The sequence below is a fragment of the Pristis pectinata genome, chromosome 17 (assembly GCF_009764475.1).
Source record: "Pristis pectinata isolate sPriPec2 chromosome 17, sPriPec2.1.pri, whole genome shotgun sequence".
NCBI classification, from domain to species: domain Eukaryota; kingdom Metazoa; phylum Chordata; class Chondrichthyes; order Rhinopristiformes; family Pristidae; genus Pristis; species Pristis pectinata.
The window spans coordinates 8,183,741-8,204,391 of record NC_067421.1 but is presented as its reverse complement, the minus strand read 5'-3'; the positions used below and the strand labels follow the sequence as shown (position 1 = coordinate 8,204,391).

The 20,651-nt window shown below is 43.7% G+C and overlaps 1 protein-coding gene across 1 annotated transcript in view; it reads left to right on the top strand.

Moving 5' to 3' along the window:
* rnf185 (ring finger protein 185) overlaps positions 1-20,442 on the top strand; it is a 28,411-nt gene extending 7,969 nt beyond the window's left edge. The window contains exons 3-6 of the mRNA XM_052032018.1: positions 486-598; positions 8,381-8,435; positions 13,372-13,489; positions 18,796-20,442. Of these exons, the coding sequence (XP_051887978.1) occupies positions 486-598; positions 8,381-8,435; positions 13,372-13,489; positions 18,796-18,893 (384 nt within the window). The 3' untranslated portion in view covers positions 18,894-20,442. The remainder of the gene's footprint in view (positions 1-485; positions 599-8,380; positions 8,436-13,371; positions 13,490-18,795) is intronic.
* The last annotated feature ends 209 nt before the right edge of the window (positions 20,443-20,651 follow it).

Here is a 20,651-nt window from a genome sequence, read left to right as displayed (position 1 = left end):
CACCAACAACTCCTTATGTGGCTTGTGTTTGATAATGTTCGCATGAAGCCCCCTTCAACATTTGACTACATTACTGATGCTATAACAATGCAAGTTCCTCATTGCCCTTGCAAATGAAACACAGAAACTTGGTGTCCAGGTACCACATGTAATTAGGATGGTAAATGGTACATTAGTTTTTAATAATTGCAAGGAAGTCATCTTGCAATTGGTGAAATGGCATTTTATCTGAGTAGTTCAATGGTGGGGGTTTTGAATGAAGTGCCTGTATATGGTGGCAAGGCTTTGCGGGAGTCAAGAGTGAGTCACTTGCTGCAGGATGCACCGCCACTGACCTTCAATTGTATCCATAGTATTGTGGCTACACAGTAACTGCTCTGTCAGCACATCTTTGACAGTGTTCTCTAAATTATGTTAGATATGGTTATTTAATTTGCCTTTAGATTATCATTAACTGAAAATCGCTGGTGTTTGTGTTTTGACAGTGGTTGGAGACCAGACCTAATCGACAGGTTTGCCCTGTATGCAAAGCAGGCATCAGTCGAGACAAAGTCATTCCCCTTTATGGAAGAGGAAGCACTGGTCAGCAGGATCCCAGGTAAGCAAAGCTGCTGCGACGTGCCTCTGGTTCAAGAACTGCTCTAGTGAGATGGTAACTTCTCTTCATAGTGGACTTTGCATAAGGTTGAGATTTGGTCAAAGGGGAATCCTCTGGTAATTAGTTCTGATAACAGAAACCTGAGCGGCATTGACTAGTTGTTAGTGAATGCCCAAAACTAGAGTAGTTACTGAGAAGCAGGCTGAGACAATACTTATAATCTGAATGTGGCCAAAACAAAATGCTCCATCACTTTCTATGGTTGGCTAGACCGTTCACCTCCTACCCCTGACCATCTTCAGTGGTGATGTGGCTCTAAAATTGATACCTTAGTTTATCCCTATTACTCCTGCTTTGACCGTTTCATTCTGTTCCACCCATCTTGCACCTCTTGTACGTGGGTGGGCTACAAAGAACAGAAGTTTTTTTCCTTTGAGATATCTTCACCATTTTCTTTCTGAGTGACTTTTCCTTGAAAATCAAACATTACTGACGCTGGAAATCTGAAATAAAAACAGACAGTGCTGGAAAAACTCAGCGAGTCAGGCAGCACCTGTGGAAAGAGAAACAGTTAATGCTTCAGGTCTGAGATCTTTCATCAGTTCTGACAAAGGATCTCGGATTAGAAGTTAGCCCTTTCTCTCTCCACAGACTTCTGTTCTTTGTGGAGTTCAGCCTTTATCTTAGTTTGCCTTGCTGGCTGTCATGCAATCACCGGAGGGTTTGGCACGGGAGGATCCGTCCATGTCACCACCAGCCAAGTATCAGCACTTCCCAGGCTCAGCTCTTCGGGTGCACAACACAGCTATTTTTTTTAAATGTGATAGTTTTTGCTTGTACCACCCTCTTAAGGCAATGAGTTCTAGACCCCCCCACCTCTCCCCCAGTCCTTGCTGAGAGACAGCATTTATAACTTCAACATGGCTTAAAAAAATGCTTCGTACCTTGAGTGGTTGGTTACACCGTCCGCCTTTCTCAGCTTCCTTCCAATCCTTCCACAGATAAACTTCTCTGTCTCCCCTTAAAAATTGTTCCTTACTACCAGCATTTAGAGTCTGATTAGGAGGAATCAGCATGGCTTTGTGCGTGGGAAGTAATGTTTGATGAATTTTCCGGAGTTCTTTGAAGAGGTAACCAAAAAGGCTGATGAGGGTAGGGCAGTGGATGTTGTCTATTTGGACTTCAGCAAGGCCTTTGTGAAGGTCCCATGTGGTAGGCTGGTCTGGAAGGTTAGGTCCCATGGAATCCAGGGAGAGCTAGTTGGATGGATTCAAAATTGGTTTGGAGGTAGGAATTTTGACGGTTGTTCAAAATTGAAGGTTGTTTCTCGGAATGGAGGCCAGTGACGAGTGGTGTGCCGTGGGTTGGTGTTGGGACCCTTGTTATTTGTATAAATGATTTGGATGCAAATGCACAAGGCTTGATCAGTAAGTTTACAGGTGACGTGAAATTAGGAGGTGTTGTTGATAGTGAAGGTGTTATCCCAGATTACAGGGGGATCTTGATCAGTTAGGGAAGTGGGTAGGGAGTGGCAAATGAATTTTAGTACAGGTAAGTGTGGGGTGATGCATTTTGGAAAGTCAAACCAGAGTAGGACTTGTATGAATGGTAGGACTGTTACAAACCAGCAACAAAAGAAACACACTGAGTCATGATTCAGTGTTAGAAACTATTTTATTAATCACTACTTATGATTATATGAAAAATAAAAGTAAAAATGTTAGTATGTTAGAATTAAAAAATGTTAAACCTTGAACATTAACCCCAAAAACTAAACTCTTCGTGTGTGTATGTGGCAAAGTCCCAAACTCCAAGTCCAGGAATGGTTCTTAAAGTCCAGTTCAGCCAGCCGTAAGGTGAAACATGAGCAAAGGCTTCTTCAACAACCACCGTAGTCTGAAGATAAGACGTAGATGTAGAGAAACATAGAGAGAGTAATTACAAAATCCAAATGTTCCACGATGGAACCCAAACACCTCTTCAGTGTTTACTCGGTAGTGACTTCCTCACCCCAAAAAGCATCCGAATTGTGGTCGTCCACACACACATACCTGCTTCCTTCTACAGATCAGCAACAAAGTGAACTCCACTGGATTACTTCCAATTTCCATACGTGGATTGCAGTGACAGACACAGTTATTGTTTCTCATCCATCGATAGAGAAACTAGCAGGCTGGTGTCTCTCTCCCTTTTCCTCTCTCTCTCTCTCTTCGACTTCGACTGACTTCTTCAACAACGTCATTACGTTCTTTATCTTCTGTTGACGTAAGCATGCCCCCCCACACCCCCACACACACACAACTAACTCTATCTTAAAGGGATGTTCACTGAGTCCGTAACGGGACACTAGGGAGTGTAATGGAACAGAGGAACCCAGGAGTACGAGTGCATAGTTCATTGAAAGCAGTGTCACAGGTAGACAGGGTGGTGAAAAAGGTGTTTAGCACACTGGGCTTCATCAGTCGGGGCTTTGAGTATAGGAGTTGGGACATCATGTTGCAGTTGTATAAGTCGTTGGTGAGGTCACACTTGGAGTACTGCGTACAGTTTTGGTCACCCTGTTAAAGGAAAGATGTGGTTAAACTGGAAAGATTGCAGAAGACATTTACGAGGATGTTGCCAGGACAAGAGGGCCTGAATTATAGAGAGGGATTGGCCAGGCTGGGTCTTTATTCTTTGGAACGTAAGAGAAAGAGGAGCGACCTTATGGAAGTGTTTAAAATTATGAGAGACCTAAATAAGGTGGACGGTAACAGTCTTTTCCCCCAGGGTAGGGGAGTCTAATACTAGGGGGCATAGATTTAGGGTGAGAGGGGAAAGATTTAAAAGGGACCTGAGGGGCAACTTTTTCACGCAGAGGGTGGTGAGTATATGGAACGAGCTGCCAGAGGAGGTGGGTGAGGCAGGTACAATAGTATCATTTAAGAAGCACTTGGATAAGTACCTGGAGGGGTGGGGCTTAGAGGGATATGGGCTGAATGCAGGAAATTGGGACTAGCTGTGTGGGCACCGTGGTCAGCATGGACGTTGGGCTGAAGGGCCTGTATCCATGCTGTATTGCTTGATGACTCTACTGTTTGTCATTTCTGTGCCTGTTATAATTTTATACAACTCATTTAAATCTCCCTTCAGTTTTGTTCCAAAGAAAACAACCCCAGTCTCTCCTCCTAACTGGTTCAACAGCCCTGTAGCCTCCTTGTAAATAATCTCTGCACCTCTGCTCACTATCACATCCTTCCTGCAGTATGGTGACTAGAACTAGAACTGGACACACTGTGGCCTAACTGGTTTATAAAGTTCTAGCATGACCCCCCTGTTCTTGTTCTGTGCTTAATAGAGGCAAATATTCTGTATGCCACCATAACCATGTTATCCACCAGTCCTGCTTTCTTCAGGGATTTATGGATCTGTCTGTTCCTCCATTTATTGTGCATTCCCTTGCCTTGCTCTTCCCAAATGGATTAACGTGCACTTCTCCGAATTTAATTCCATTCACCACTTCTGTACCTACCTGATCTTCCTGTAGCCTAGAACTTCCAATAACACTGTCAGATTTGGTTAGCAAACAGCAAAAATGTTAGAATAGCCAGTTAACCAATCAGCATGTCTTTGGGATGAGTGAAAGGGTTGGTCGTTAAGAGTAGGAATTAAACTTTGCTGGAGATGGACGGTGATTGCACTTAAGAAACAAGTAACATTCACTTCACAAGTCAGCCCAAGCCTGAGTATTTTCTTGATCTTGCTTTGTGGGGGCATAGTGTTTTTTTTCCTGAGGAGTTACAAATAGAACGGAACATTCTGCGACTATTGGCAGTGGCAGATGATGGAGCCCTCCACAGACAGTAACGTTCTTGTTGTCCATTGCCTTTGTTTTCTGCCACTGAGCCCTTGGATCCTGTGGGCTTGTACTTGATCAATCTGCAATGTGGGACCTAAATAACTTAGTAAAAGTCCATGCATACCGCATCAATTTCTGTACCCTCACCAACACTGAGCCAGCTTTGGATCCAATTTGTCGCTCTCATTTGGATGCCATGGGGTTTTTATTTGGTCCAGCCTGCTATGTGGGACCTTTTAAAAATTCAATTAGAATACATCAAGCCCACCCTCATCATTACGTCCTTGAAATTTAATTGAATTAGTCCAACGGGATCTGGCTGTAACAAATCCAATCTAACTGTCCACGACTAATCTGTCCCTCAGAGTGGATTCCAGTAACTGGCCACTACTAAATTTAAACAGAGTAAGCTGGAAGCACTCAGCGGGTCAGGCAGCATCGGTGGGGAGAAAAACAATCAATGTTTCGGGTCAAGGACCCTATATCACAGCAGGGAAGAAAAACTTGTTTTATGTTGCAGAAAAGAGGGGTGGAGAGAATGAGGAATATCTCTGATAGGATGCAGACCAAGCTTGACAATCTAAAAATCAGCAGAGGAACAAAATGACACAGATACAAACTGAAACAATAGACTGAGGTAAGCATACTGCCACGTCTGTGGAAATAAAAGGGAGCTTACCTGAGATCATTAAAGTCGTTATTAAGTCCCAAGGGTAGTTGATCACTGAGTGCTTTCAGCATTCTGTTTTTGATTCTAGATTTTCTAATAGGCCCTACTCTTTCCTTGGTGCTCCTCTTGCTCTTTATTTACATAAAATCTTGGGATTTTATTTGATATTACCAGCTGATATTTTATCATACCCTCTTTACTGTCCTATTTTCCTTTTTAATTTGACTCCTGTACCTTCAATACTCTTCCAGCTTTCCAACTCTTGGTGTGTGACATAAGCTTCCCTTAACCTTCCCCCGTGTGCCCCCCCCCACCCCCCAAATCTGACCCTCTGTGCACCGTGTCATCCGGGGGCTGTACATTTTGACGGTTTTATCCTTTTTCTTTGCAGGAACTTGTTTACCCTCAACCCCCTTAATATCTTCTGTAATGTTTGACCACAGCTTGACTTTTGTGTAGTTCTGGTCAGCACTTTACAGGAAAGGTGTGATTGCACTGGAGTGGGTACAGTGTGGGTGTATGAGGATGTTGCCAGGACAGGACAACTGAAGCTATGACGAAAAATTGGATACGCTAGCAGAGCTGGAATGGATTTGATGGGCCGAATGGCTGCCTGTACTCCTGGCAATATGACTGATGTGCAGCAACGTGTCCTTGGTGTGTGAATGTTTCTGTAATGGTGATCACATTTAATGTAGTGTTGGTAGTGATGGCAAAGAAGATTCTTAATTTGGCTTGGGTGGACTTCTGTGTGATGAGCCGGACTTTCCACAGTAAAAATGGCAAACATGATACAGGTAAAATGCGAAGCTCTCTGATATCTGCTCAAAAATAATTTGAAGGAGAACCATTTTATTTGTCTCCTCCCCTCCCTATTCCTGCCCCTCCAAAAAAAAGTGTTTGACTACAGTTAAATGCCAGCATAAAAGTACAGGAGTCGCATTCAAAAGATGCAGATCTTGGTGGCTGGGGAACAACAAATCAGAGCCACAAAAAGACAATGTGAAAAGAAACTTGCAAAGGACAGCAAAGTCATCAGAAAAAATGGAAGTTATATTTGGAGAGAGGTCGGCCAAAAACAGGGAGGGAGCCTTGAAAACCTAAACCAATGTTATAAATATAAGGTAATGGGGAATGCTGAATAATTACTTTTTACCAGTATTTACTACAGAGGGAACAACATGCTGGATATCCTGAAGCAATGAATTGAATCAGGGCTCGGGATTCACTAATATTAATGCAAGTGATGCAGCAGGAAAGGAGACGACAATGTTACTAAGGAGTGGCATCCCTAGGATCTGGATTTTATTCCTGGGTTTTCAAGGAAGGAGGTGATGTTATCTCGGTGCTCCAGCTTTGACCTTAAATTGTCTTTATTCAGGAAGTGATTCTTTAAACTTTGAATTGTGAAGTGTCACTGCATTATTTAAGAAAAACGAGATGCAGAAGTTAGTGTGGTGTCCGTTGTCAGAAAATTGCTGGAGGTTATAACTAAAAGTACTGACTGAACTGTTTGACAAGATTCAGCTGATATGATGGAGCAGCACCGATTTGTGGAGGATGGGTTATGCCTGGCAATCCTGATATCAAATCTTTCGAGTAATGAATATATAATAGGGAAATTTAAGTAGATATTTGGTGGGTCCATGGAGAACTGCTGGCCAGCTACGGTACAGGTGTCGTTGTGTTCTGGCCTTTTGTGCCTGTATCCTGCTGCACCGAAGTATGGAGTGCACTGGAGGTCAGGTGTTAGTGTAGCTGACTTCCCCCTTGGTTCCTCCTGGCCTGCTCTGCTGTGCAGGGTGGCTGTGGCAATGAGTTCAAGCCAGTTGGAGCAATAGGTTGATGCGGCTGAGGTCAGGTCTAGCATGATCCAGCCTGTTATTTAAGCTAACTTCAAGAAGAAATTTGATAAAGTTCCTCTTAAGAAATTGTAAGATAAAGATAATGGACGAAGGCAGATTATTAGTCTGATTTGGAATTCGGCTGAGCTGCAGGAAACAGTGTGGTTTAATGGCAAGAGCTCAGATTATCACGATCTGTGTTGGAACTGAATCACAGTCATTTTTATAAATGACTTGGATAATGAAGTGGAAAATTAAAGATCTAGGTTTCCTCAGAGGATCTATCTTGGGCCCAACACATTGATGCGATCATGAAGAAGGCTCGCCAGCAGCTCTACTTCATTAGGAGTTTGAGGGGATTTACATCACCGCCTGGTATGGAGGCTCCAATGTGCAGGATCGAAAGAGGCTGCAGAGGGTTGTGGACTCAGCCAGCTCCGTCACTGGCACAACCCTCCCCACCATCGAGGACATCTTCAAGAAGGCAGTATCCATCATTAAGGGCCTTCAGCACCGGGGACATGCTCTCTTCACATTACCACCGTCGGGGATGAGGTACAGGAGCCTGAAGACCCACACTCAATGTTTCAGAAACAGCTTCTTCCCCTCCGCCGTCAGATTTCTGAACGGTCCATGAACGCTACCTTGTAATTCCGCTTTTGCACTATTTATTTTTGTAACTTATAGTAATTTTTATGTCTTGCACTCTACTGCTGCCGCAAAACAACAAATTTCATGTCATATGTCAGTGATAATAAACCTGATTCTGAAACAAAGATTGTAAGCAAGGTCAATGAAAGCACAAAATCAGAGATGTTGCCAGATGAAGCAAATGGGCAAATCTATTTTAGTGGGTTTCATTGTGAGCATATATCACCCACTTCAGACCTAAAGTGGGTAGAAAATGTTCTAAATGGTGAAACCCAAGAAGTAGTACGTAATCCACAGAGAGAAACAGTTTTATGTGCATCATTAAAATGCTATGGACAGCTACAGAAAAGACCAGTGGGATGCTGAGGACTGCAATACAGCAGTTATAGAACTATAGCTACACAAAGCCATAGTGGGAGCCCTGAGAGCAGTCTGGGTACCAGACCTTGGGGAGACCGCATCAGGCCAAGAGGGGGTGCTGCAGAGGTTTGCCAAAATCTTACCTGAACTTTAAGGATTAAATCATAAAGACTGCACAAGCTTGGGTTGTATTCCTTGGAATTTATAAGCTTAAGGATATTTTTGGAACGCTATACCACTATTTATTTCATTTTCCAGTTTGTTAAATTGTCTTAATTATGGCATCCCTTGTTTAATAAAGGGAATAAGTGCTAGCAATTAGATTCACTGCTACATTTCATGGACAGACCATCATAACAAAGCCTTTTTTTTTTCTTTTCTGTTTTAGTTTAATGTTACAGCCTACCATTTTATTTCAGAGAGAAAACTCCTCCAAGACCACAGGGACAGAGGCCTGAGCCAGAGAGCAGAGGGGTGAGTGATTTCAGTTTATTAAATGTGGCTTTCATCCAAAAAGGTTGGGAGCCACTGATGTGTGGGACTAAGCTTACTTTGGCAACTTGTAAACTCATAGAAGCTCTTACTGTCTATTTTGTGTTAGCTTTCACTCATAATCTATTTTCTACTTTTTTTTAGTTTTATCAAATTTTGGTATTGGTTTATTATTGTCACTTGTACTGAGGTACAGTGAAAAACTTGTCTTGCAAACGGATTGTACAGATCAATTCATTACACAGTGCAGTTACATTGAGTTAGTACAGAGTGCATTGATGTAGTACAGGTAAAAACAATAACAGTACAGAGTAAAGTGTCACAGCTACAGAGAAAGTGCAGTGCAATAAGGTGCAAGGTCACAACAAGGTAGATCGTGAGGTCAGAGTCCATCTCATTGTATAAGGGAACCGTTCAATAGTCTTATCACAGTGGGATAGAAGCTGTCCTTAAGTCTGGTGGTACGTGCCCTCAGGCACCTGTATCTTCTACCCGATGGAAGAGGAGAGAAGAGAGAATGACTCAGGTGGGTGGGGTCTTTGATTATGCTGGGTGCTTCACCAAGACAACGAGAGTCCAAGGAGGGGAGGCTGGTGTCCGTGATGCGTTGGGCTGTGTCCACAACTCTCTGGCTGAACCACTAACCTTCACAATACTGTATGCCTTTTCTTTCAGTTAAATACCATCCTTAAATTCCTTAATCAACCACAGATGGGTCATCTTTCTTGGAGTTTTTATTTTTCAATGGAATACATCTTTACTGAAAATTATGAAATAAACCTGTAAATTCCCAGTCTACTTTAGCCAACTCTATCCTTGTATCAATAAAACACTAATTGTCTCAATCTCAAACTGTGCTAATTCTCTATGATCATCTTACTTGGAGGATCCTTTAACATATTAACATATTAATTTATCCTGTCTCATTACACATGACTACCACTGAGGTAGCCTGTTGTTTGATGGAGGACCGGCAAGTGAAGCTACCAGGATCCACATCAGGACAGGTGCAGGGTTTTGACCGGAAACGTCGACGATTCCTTCCCCCACCCCCCATAGATGCTGCTCGACCCCCTGAGTTCCTCCAGCAGATTTTGTTGCTCCAGATTGCAGCATCTGCAGTCTCTTGTGTCTGCAGGATCCACAACATATTGTTCTAAACATTCTATAAACTCTTCCTCAAGGACATCTTTGCCAGTATGGTTTATCTAATCTTATTTAAAATTTTTGCTGGCCAAGATTATTGTAGTACCTTTCTAATGAGCCCCCTAAATGTTTCTTGACCTAGGCAACTACTGTCACAAGCCTACTAACTACGTTCACTGTCGATAACTTTCCCTTATTTCTTCACCAGTACTGCTTCTGCATCTCGGTCTGGAGTGAAGGTTGTTTCTCACTGACCTGAGATCTCACTTTACTCATCATCTTGACCTTCCAAAATATTAAGTATGTTGGGATATTCAGTTCCCAGCCTTGCTCACTGTACAACCACTTCTTTGTAATGACTGTCAGATTGTTTCTTTCTATCAGTGTTAACCCTTCATTTAGTTTCAGTTGCCATGTGCATTCAGAAAAAGAGCGTTTCATTTTGCCTTTTTTAACCATCTTTTCCCTTCTCTAGTTGCACCTCCACTCATAAATTCTGTCCCTTTCTGTTTCACTCTGGTTATTGGTACCCATTTTGCCATTCTGCATTACAAAGTTGTCCTTTCCCTTAACTTTATATGTCCCCTTACCCGGACCATTATCACAGCTCTGCATAATCTTCTTTGCTGTAAGAACAACCCAGCTTTTCTGATCTGTCCAGGGTTTATTCAATTAATCAGATCTTCTGCCAGTGAATTAGATCATGACTGCTCTGACCTCTATCTGCCTGCTTTGATTTCTCAGCTGTTCTAAGTGCTAAACCATGGGTTGGAATCGGCTGTCTGGAGGAGCTCTGTGCCTTGCACAAGTGCTGATTGTCCAGGCGTGGTTGGAAGCTGTGAAAGAATGGAGGAAAAAGATCCCAATGGTCAACACACCAGCAGGCATGAGGACCACATATCCACCTCTGATCCAAATGTTACTTGGAAATTACAGAGAAAGTATCTTTTGATCCAACTATGTGCTGGTGTTCATATTCCACATGCCTCCTCCCATGTAGATGGAGAATATTAGTATGTGTAGTTTCCTCCTCACTCCCGGGGCTTCTCCACCACCTACAAGCACAAACTGGGAGAGCCTGGAATACTCCCCAGTTGCCTGGATAAATATGGCACCACCAACAACACAACTAGCCACAACAAAGCAGCCTGCTTGGTTGGCACCCCATCTGGCAGCTTAACTATTCATTCCCCCCACGACTGGTGTGGCTACAACGTACATCGTCCACAAGTGCACTGGAGTTGCTCTCCTGGGGTACTCCAAGAGCACCTCCCAAACCAGGACAAGGGCAGTAGGCACATGGGAGCACCACCATCTGCAGGTTCCCTTCCAGCACACCCCCTCCCGTCCCGGACATGTGTTGCTCGGTCTACATCCTGAGACTCACCATCTGATAGTCTTCATCTGTCAAAGTCTTTTTGAAAGGAAGATTTGAATTTGTATAGTGGAGACACGAGAGACTGCAGACACTGCAATCTGGAGCAACACACAATCTGCTGGAGGAACTCAGTGGGTTGAACAGCATCCGTCCTGATGCAGGGTTTCGACCTGAAACATTGACAATTCCTTACTCCCTCAGAGATACCGAGTTCCTCTAGCAGATTGTTTGTTGAATTTGTATAGTACCTGTCCCTAAGTACATATAATGAAGTATGGATTAGGAGCAGAATTCAGGTCTACCATTATATTAGGTCATGGCTGATTTAATTGTAACCTCCACTCTGCATACCTACCATGATAGCCTTTCACCCTCTTGATTGTCAAGTATCCACCTGTCTCTATCCAAAGGCTTTGTTTTTACTGTCCTTCAAGGATGAGAAGTCCAAGCACCCATCTGTCTGCGGGAGAAAGTTTTGCTTCATCTGGCCTAAATCAGTGACCCCCTTATTTTAAAATGATGACCTTTCCAGTGTCGCCTAACATGCAGTCATTGTTGTAATGTAGGAAACACTGCGGCTGGTTCACACACAGCAAATGTTCACAAGCAGAAACCTGATCATGACCGGATCATCTGTTTTAGTAATGTTGTTTGAGGAATAAATACTGATTAGGACTCCAGGGATAGCTCCTCCACAGCTTTTCAAAATAATGTCATGTGCACATTTCCATCCACCTCACAGAGCAATGCTAATTGACACATCATCTGAAGCATGGTTTCTCCATTGGGGCCAGCCCTTGAATTTTCTGCCCACATCTTCGGAGTGGGACTTGAACTGTCAGCCTTCTGTCTGACTCATGGATGACAACTTTCTGTTTGTCTACAATATTTACTATGATTACCTCCGTGCTGTCGACATGTGTAAGATATGTAGCTCTATCTTAATTTGTCATTGATAAATACACTGAAAATGTTTGTTCATACAGGTCCCCAGTAGCCCTTGCAGTTACCATTATTACCGCTGCTCTGCACTGTTTCTGATCTATTAACCACTTTCCAATCTGCATCAATAGATTTCCTTCATTTTTCTAAGTGCTGTGGGGTTTTCATTTTGTCACAAAGGTGGCCTTGGTCATACTAAAGTTATCCTCCTGTGCAGATTCAGGCTTGTATGGACTATTATGGGACAGATTCAGGCTTGTATGGACTATAAGGTACTCCATGGAAGGCTTATTGAGAAAGTAAGGAGGCATGGGATCCAAGGGAACATTGCTTTGTGGATCCAGAACTGGCTGGCCCACAGAAGGCAAAGAGTGGTTGTTGAAGGGTCATATTCTGCATGGAGGTTGGTGACCAGTGGTGTACCTCGGATCTGTTCTGGGACCCTTGCTCTTCGTGATTTTTATAAACGACCTGGCTGAGGAAGTGGAGGGATGGGTTAGTAAGTTTGCGGATGACACAAAGGTTGGAGGTGTTGTGGGTAGCATGGAGGGCTGTCAGAGGTTACAGCGGGATGTAGATAAGATACAAAACTGGGCTGAGAAGTGGCAGATGGTGTTCAACCCAGATAAGTGTGAAGTGGTTCATTTTGGTAGGTCAAATATGATGGCAGAGTATAGTATTAATGGTAGGACTCTTGGCAGTGTGGAGGATCAGAGAGATGTTGGGGTCCGAGTCCATGAGATGCTCAAAGCAGCTGTGTAGGTTGACTCTGTGCTTAAGAAGGCATACGGTGTATTGCCCTTCATCGACTATGGAATTGAATTTAGGAGCCGAGAGGTAATGCTGCAGCTATATAGGACCCTGGTCAGACCCCACTTGGAGTACTGTGCTCAGTTCTGGTTACCTCTCCACAGGAAGGATGTGGAAGCCATAGAAAGGGTGCAGAGGAGATTTACAAGGATGCTGCCTGGATTGGGGAGCATGTCTTATGAAAATAGATTGAGGGAACTCGGCCTTTTTTCCTTGGAGCGACGGAGAATGAAGGGGGACCTGATAGAGATATATAAGATGATGAGAGGCATTGATCGGGTGGATAATCAGAGGCTTTTCCCCAGGGCTGAAATGGTTGCCACAAGAGGACACAGGTTTAAGGTGATGGGGAGTAGGTATAGAGGAGATGTCAGGGGTAAGTTTTTTACTCAGAGAGTAGTGAGTGTGTGGAATGGGCTGCCGGCAACGGTGGTGGAGGCGGATACGATAGGGTCTTTTGGATAGGTACATGGAGCTGTGAAAAATAGAGGGCTATGGGTAAGCCTAGTCATTTCTAAGGTAGGGACATGTTCGGCACAGCTTTGTGGGCCGAAGGGCCTGAATTGTGCTGTAGGTTTTCTATGTTCTCTGCTAGTGCTTCTATTGGCCATGTGTTGAATTGCTGTCATCATCCCATTTCAGGGTTTCCAAGGTTTTGGGTTTGGAGATGGAGGATTCCAGATGTCTTTCGGGATTGGTGCGTTTCCCTTTGGAATTTTTGCAACAGCTTTTAACATTAACGACGGCCGTCCGCCACCAGGTACTCGATTTTAAAATTACCGTTTCCCCTTGTATGTGGTTACTGCATAGAACAGGCAAAATGTTGTCTTGTATGGTTTGGTCTCCATCCACATTTGCTCTTGCACATTGCTTTAACTGTTTTGGATGCTCTGGAAATGATTGTGAAGCTGTGGGAGTTGGACAGGCAGGATCTTCAGTTCTCGGCTTTCAAAGCAAGAATTGGAGCAGTGTGGTTGCAGCATTCAGAGGTTTTCTTGGGATGTCCCGAACCAGCATTACAGTGGCATTCACACCCTCTACTCAACACTATTAATGGATCATGAGAGAGCTAATGTCAGACTACTTAAGCGTACTCTGTAGGGTTGAGTGGCAACCCATTTCCCGGCTGACAACCCTAACTAATTGTTTTGACTTGGCCTTGGTTGGCTTGCAGTTCATTAAATCATGCAGACCATCAGGTCCTCATTGGCTCTTTGAAAGAGCTATCTCATTGGTCTCACTCCCCTGCTCTTTCCCTGCAGTTTTACATCAAGAATTCATGTGATTTTGTTTGGAAAGTTAATGTGTTACTGTCAGGGGCCTGGATTAAGGTGATCAAAAAATGTTTGGGACCATAGTCTTGTTTTCTTAATCCCACACTGAAAATGTATGTGATAGGGATGGGAACTGGTTGACTATGATGCCCTCTGCTTCAAGTAATACTTGTTTTCTGTTCCCTGCGGTCTGAACAATAGGCTCGGTTTGCTTGGATTGGCCCATTGCTCTGGTCTGTCGTCCCGAGGCTGCACTTTTGTGGCCCAGTAAGGTCAAGCCTCCAGCTGCACTGTGGCAGCTGAGTACCACAGGAGCTGAGACTTGGCCTCGGTTGGCGGGTCATGAGGTCCCACTCTATGGACTAAATGGCTTTTTGCCAATTTATTGGTGCCAAAAGCCTTTAGCCAGCTTTGAAATGTTTCTGAGGATCAGAGCCATTTATAACCAGTTCAAAAGGGTATAAATAATTAACAACATGAAATAGGAACCTGAGAAATAGGAGCAGGAGCAGGCCATTTGTCCCTGGAGTCTGCTCCACCATTAAGGAGTTGATCTTGCTCCCCTTGTTTGTTCACTGTGACCCCACACTCTGCTGTAGACAAAATCTGCCCATTTCAGCTGTGAATATATTTAGTGATACGTCCTTCACGGCTCTCTGTGAGGCTCCCAAAGAAATTCCCCGTCGTCTTATCTGAGCAATCCCTCATTTCAGACGATCCCTCATTGCAGACGATGTTTGAAGGGAAACATCGTCTGCAATCACCCCATCAGATCCTTTCGGCATCTTTTGTTTCAGCAGAACTACATGCTAACTATGTGTTCTTTGCACAAGGACACCCAGATTCCCCTATACAGCAACACTCTGTAGTCTCCCCATTTAAACAATACTTTTCTTTCGGAGCCTTGGTACCACAGTGGACTACTTTGCATTTCTCAGATGATTTTCCATCTGCAGATTTTTCCCACTTAACTAACCTGACTGTGTCTCTGTGCAGACTCTGCATCCTCCTCGCCAGATTCATCTTTGGCAGTCCTTGTTTTCCCACCTGTTGTATCAACAGCAAGCTTGGCTGCATCATGCCCAGTCACTTCACATGGATATTATAACGAGTTGCCTCCCAGCATTGATCCCTCATATCCCTCTTGCTGACCAGAATGTGATCCTTTTATCCCAACTTTAGCCACTACTACATGCATGTTAACCGGCAGAGGTTGTGGGGGCAGATACATCAGGGACATCTAAGAGACTCTTAGATAGACACATGAATGATAGAAAAATAGGGGGCTATGTGGGAGGGAAGGGTTAGATAGATCTTAGAGCAGGATAAAATGTCGGCACAACATTGTGGGCTGAAGGGCCTGATCTGTGCTGTAATGTTCTATGTTCTAACATTGACTGTCAGTGCCAGGTTTTGCTCTGCATAGTAACCCTTCAGTGTGGCACCTTATCAGATTCCTTCTGGAAATCCCAAAATATCCTCTCATTCCCCATTATCATTCTCAATTATTATCAATAATTACCAATAAGTATTTCCCTTTCATAGGATCATGTTGCCATGGTTTGAGCACATTATGATTTTCTAATTACCCTGCTAACCCTACCTTATAAAATTAAAGATAAAATTATTTTAAATTATTTAGGTGATGTAAGTTAAAAGTAGTAAGGTTATGTTTTAAAAAGAAAACTACCTACTTACCTGCAGTTACTGCTTCTATCAAGCTGGGCTATGAATGGGATATCTTCACAAACAGCTGCTGTAATGAGGGGTCAGGTGTGGGGAACCCAGTCCCATGACCCACCTCTGGACTTGGTGCCGAGTCCAGTGGTGGAGCAGGAGGACCGATGCTCTTCACCTGACTTCCAGCTCGTTCTTGCCCTTTACATTGCAGCATCAGGCGTGGAAGTCGGGGCAAGTTGTTCAGGATACTGTGTGCCTTCAGAACCGCCAGCTCGCGAGCCAGCAGTGTGATTTGGCCTGTGTGTACAGGACAGTTCACGTCCAGGCTTCTTTAAACAGACTCAGACACTGGAAAACAAGATGTTTGTTCAGTGCTCTTTATTTTTAATACTGTACCTCTTGTGTACAGTGAACGTGAGCTTCTGGTACAATCTGTTATACACGTCCAACAAGAGTTGTGTGCACAGTTCTGTCTTTAATCAGTGTAAGCAGATTAGAAACTCAAATACCTGTGAGCTCTTGATTTGGACTATTTATAGTGTTGGTAACCTGCTGTGCTGCTGATTACATCAACATGTAGTTATTTTATATTAATATGTAACACATTAACCCACTATCCTCTTGTAACTTGTGTAATCCCTTTTAGTGCAGCTATGTGACTCATTGTTTTCCTCACGATTTTTTATCCAAGCTTTACCTGATGGTCTTAATTGCATTCTTTACATTTAGTTCCTCTGGCCCGGTGTCTAAACATATCACTTCTGGCAGGTTGTAAGCTTGTACACATTATGATGTCAGGGAAACCGCTCGTGTTGCAGTTTATTAGTTCTAGTATGTTGAAGTGACCTTACTCAATGCTTCTCGGTCATGATCTTCTCCACTGGTTCACACCCACGCATTGTCTCTACGTGCCTCGCCTCAAGGAATCTTCTTGTAGTCTTGCAACTTTTCATCAGGACAGACATTGCACTGCATTCTTTCATTCCTTAAATTGTCTCTATTGTGTTATTGCCCTTGGAACTCTTAAAGAAACCAAACATACAAAGTGTCATGAATATAAGTGGTTCCTGAGGATTGGCCTTGTGACTGCTTTATCTTCAAGTTTTACTTCTACTTGGGCTGATCTCACCATGTCACACATGCTCCATCGGACTCTATGATATGTGCTCCCTCCATGTCTGGTGACCACGTTACCTTGGACTGGCACTTTGAAACTCTGTCATAGCCTTTGACTCCCAAAGGATGAATTGAGGTTTTTGTTATAATATTACACATGCCACTGAAATCTTTATTAATAATTTGTGGCTATTGTATATTCATGTATTTAAAAATGTTGCTGGATCCTTATTTCATACACCATTTGGGCATAAAAGAATTAAAAATGTAGATAGTGTGGTCTTAGAGCAGATGTCACCATGCAATGTTCTACCCATCTCTACTTCCCCACTGTGCCAGACTCCCCTCCCTGCGCTTCCTGAGAAAATGTCTTGACTTTTCCCACTTGTATTTAGTCACCTGAGTTACACCTGCCCTCAGTATCCCCACAAAAGACCGAGAGGAACATCAGTGGCTCCAAGGACCACTGATAAGTTCAATCCAGGATACCTTCATATAACTGGGCAAAGCCCAAGTTGGAGGTGATCAGTGCCCCTTAAACTAAACTGCACGATGAAGGATGAATCTATGCAGATTGGGAAAATTGTTCTTTAAATTTGACGTGTAACTGTCTCAAGGTTAGAGATTGGACTCCAGCAACCTCATCATGTATTAACATAGAGATCAATGTGGGGTGAAGGGGGGTTGCTGTTAGGCAGTGAGAATTGGTCCTTCCCTGAGCCCGTTAGCTTAAATGAGCTGAAAATTGTACAACTTCCTTCTCTGCATTTTATGAGCTCCTTTGTGCCCAAGTGCAGTAATATGGAACATCGGTCCCAAAATGTTGTAAAATATTAGTTCCGGATATTAATCCCAGCCCTGGTTTGTCAATGGAAGCAATGAACACAAGTCCTCAAAGGTACCAATCTATCTAGCACGTGGAGAATGCGTATTCTAAGTTCCTGACTGAGAGGCTATCAGAGATTGACAGTTGAGAATAACTGTTCCCTTTTGACTAGCAAAAATTAACTGGGAAATTTTGTACATTGCTATGGAAGGCAGTAGAAGTCTGTGTGACATTGGTGCTCAGTGCTGACTTCCACTGTACCAGTTGCAGCATTAAAAATCTCACCACACATACACTTAGCTAGGACTGTGCTGGGCCAGCCCTTGCCTTGTGTTGCCTCTCACCTTTCCTGGCTGCACAGCTCCCAGTATCCTGACTGCCTTCTTGCTGTCACGGGCTGGAGCATCAAACGCGCTGCGGGCATCAGAAACCAAGGCTGTACTCAGAGGCTGACCTTCTGTGACCGGAGATACGGAAAACTTGCGAATCATTCCAAATATATCAATTGAAACCACTTTCAACGTGGAAGTTAATTAAATATTGATATTCATTAAAATCAAGCACAAAAACTGAAACAAATATCATCACTATCATTTTAGGAAAGATTGCCAAGCCCAAATGTACCGGCTAATTTAAAGTTGAGGGGCAATGTGTATCCAGACTCTGGCCTCAGTATGTTGTGAAACTGCTGCTGCCCACAGTACCCCATGCTGCATCACCTGACCTCCAATGCATTCAGCACTACAGGGGTCTGGGACTGACTGATGTGTGTCCTGCAGCTCACTAGCAGTCCTCCTGGGAGCTGCCAGCTAGTGTCCAGCACAGCCCAGCCCAGCACAAGGACGCCTATTCCAAAGTTAACTCTTGAGGTGGTGCATGACTTGTGGTTAAGCAACATAAGGAAACTCAGATACTGTGATGATCTTTCTATCAGTGGGGTGTTATGGCCAATCCCCTGGGCGATATTATCCCTCAACGAACAACAATAAAGAACAGAGGATCTGCTTCCTATTTACCAGGCTGTTTGTGGAAGCTCACTGGCTGCAAATTGACAATCCCTAAACCATCTGACAACAGTGATCACACTTCAAATCAGTTAATTGCCTTATCTGTTGTTAATGGTCTCCAGCTGCTGGGTTCTAAGTATTTCTCTCCTCTCTCACCCTACAGCAGTCCCTGGAACGCCGCAGTACGTGGATGAACAATTCCTGTCTCGCCTTTTCCTCTTTGTGGCTCTTGTGATAATGTTTTGGCTCCTCATTGCCTGAGGACACACAGCAGCAATCCTTAAGTCCCGTGTGTGGTCTGAAATATAGGCATTGAACTGTCCCAGGATTCTGTTTTTCTACCTTTGGATACGTATTAGGAACAAAAATCATATCTAATAGAAACTAAAATCAGCTTCTAATGGGATAGGTTTTGGTGGACTGAGAATGTGTTTAAAAGGCTCCTTTTACAGGGCTGTAATTTTGTAGCGGTGTCCATTTCAGTAAGGTTGAGTGGTGTACCCACTCGCCTTGAGCTGGAACATTGTGATGATCTGTATCTTTATTTAAATCACTGCTGCACTGTCATTTTGAAACGGGCCAAGGAAGTTGGTTCTTAACAGAAGAAATAGCCCTCGAAATGAAAACAACCCAGAGATTTAAGACCGACTTGAAGCAGCGTGTATCAGAGAGCTTGGTTGATTAACACTTACCTTCGTCAGATGGTTTAAACTCCACTCAAGGGCTTGAGCAGCAGTACAAACCAGTGTTGAGAACCCATCTGCCTGCTCAATGGATTAAAAAAAATTCCTACAGTACTATTCAGAGGAGGACTGGGAACTCCGGAGAAACAGTACTCGGTTGTGTATTGATCATTATGGAATCTCACTACATGAATTGACTGCCATGTTTCCCTACGTAACATTGACCACACTTCAAAGCAAATTTTTGGCTGTGAAGATCTTTGAGGTAAATTGAGGGGTAATAATTGACTTTTCCTCTTTGTTTACTTCTAATTTCACACATTAATCACTGGCAAAGAGGACTCGCAGACTTTCATCGGCACACTTGCTGGTCGGTCAGTAAATGGTCATCCCTCGTTCTACCCATCCCTACTCAGGCACTATATTGAATGGAGTTTCTCAGTGACAGATTACCTACTCCAGCGACTGTACTAATGGGTTTTCCTTTAACAAAGCTGCTTATCGCCACTTTTTATTAATTGTTCATGGGACCTGGACCTAGATGGCAATTACTGCCCATCCCTTAATTGCCCCTTGAACAGTGAGTGGCCCATGACAGAGGGCAGTTAAATCTGGACCACTTCAGTGAGTCCAGAATTGCACGTAGGCCAGACTTGGGTAAAAAAAATAGCAAATTTCCTTGGACTCTGTGTAACTTGACCTTGGGCACAAGGAACAAGGTTCCAACCCTATCCGAGACCCTGAACCACCCTCAGTGAGAGTTGTTTAAAGGGACTGGTGAAGGCCAGGGTGACAGTGACTGATCGGAGGCCCCACTGCCGTTGAATCCTGGCCGTAACAGGCTGCAGAATGACGTGGGCAGTACGGTGTTTGGGCGTCCGTGGAACCAGATTCAGTCCATGGCGACGGTGGGGAAGAAGCGAGTTATTGCTGGGTAAAGATAGTGGGGAGGCCGTAGAGGGTTCTGTCCTACAGTTCAGTGAGTTAGTGGCTGGGAATGCCCGTGCCTTAATGGGTCAACAATGGAAGTAACAGCTTTATATGAAGATGGGTGGCTATTAGATGTATTTTTAATTTAATATCCTGTTTCTGGCTTTGTATCAGATGTCAAATAAATATTGAACATTAATCAACTGATGACTTTGTCCTAATTAATGGAAAAATCTGAACAGTTTTTCCACTGAAAACTCTGGCAGTGCAAGGAAGTGGTAGAGCTTGGCTGAAGCTTCAGGTGCCTGCAGTACCCGGTTCCCGAGTCAGAACATATTACATTCGAGCTCCGCACACAACTTGGGCAGCACAGTGGGTAGTGCTGCTGCCTCACAGCTTCACAGCT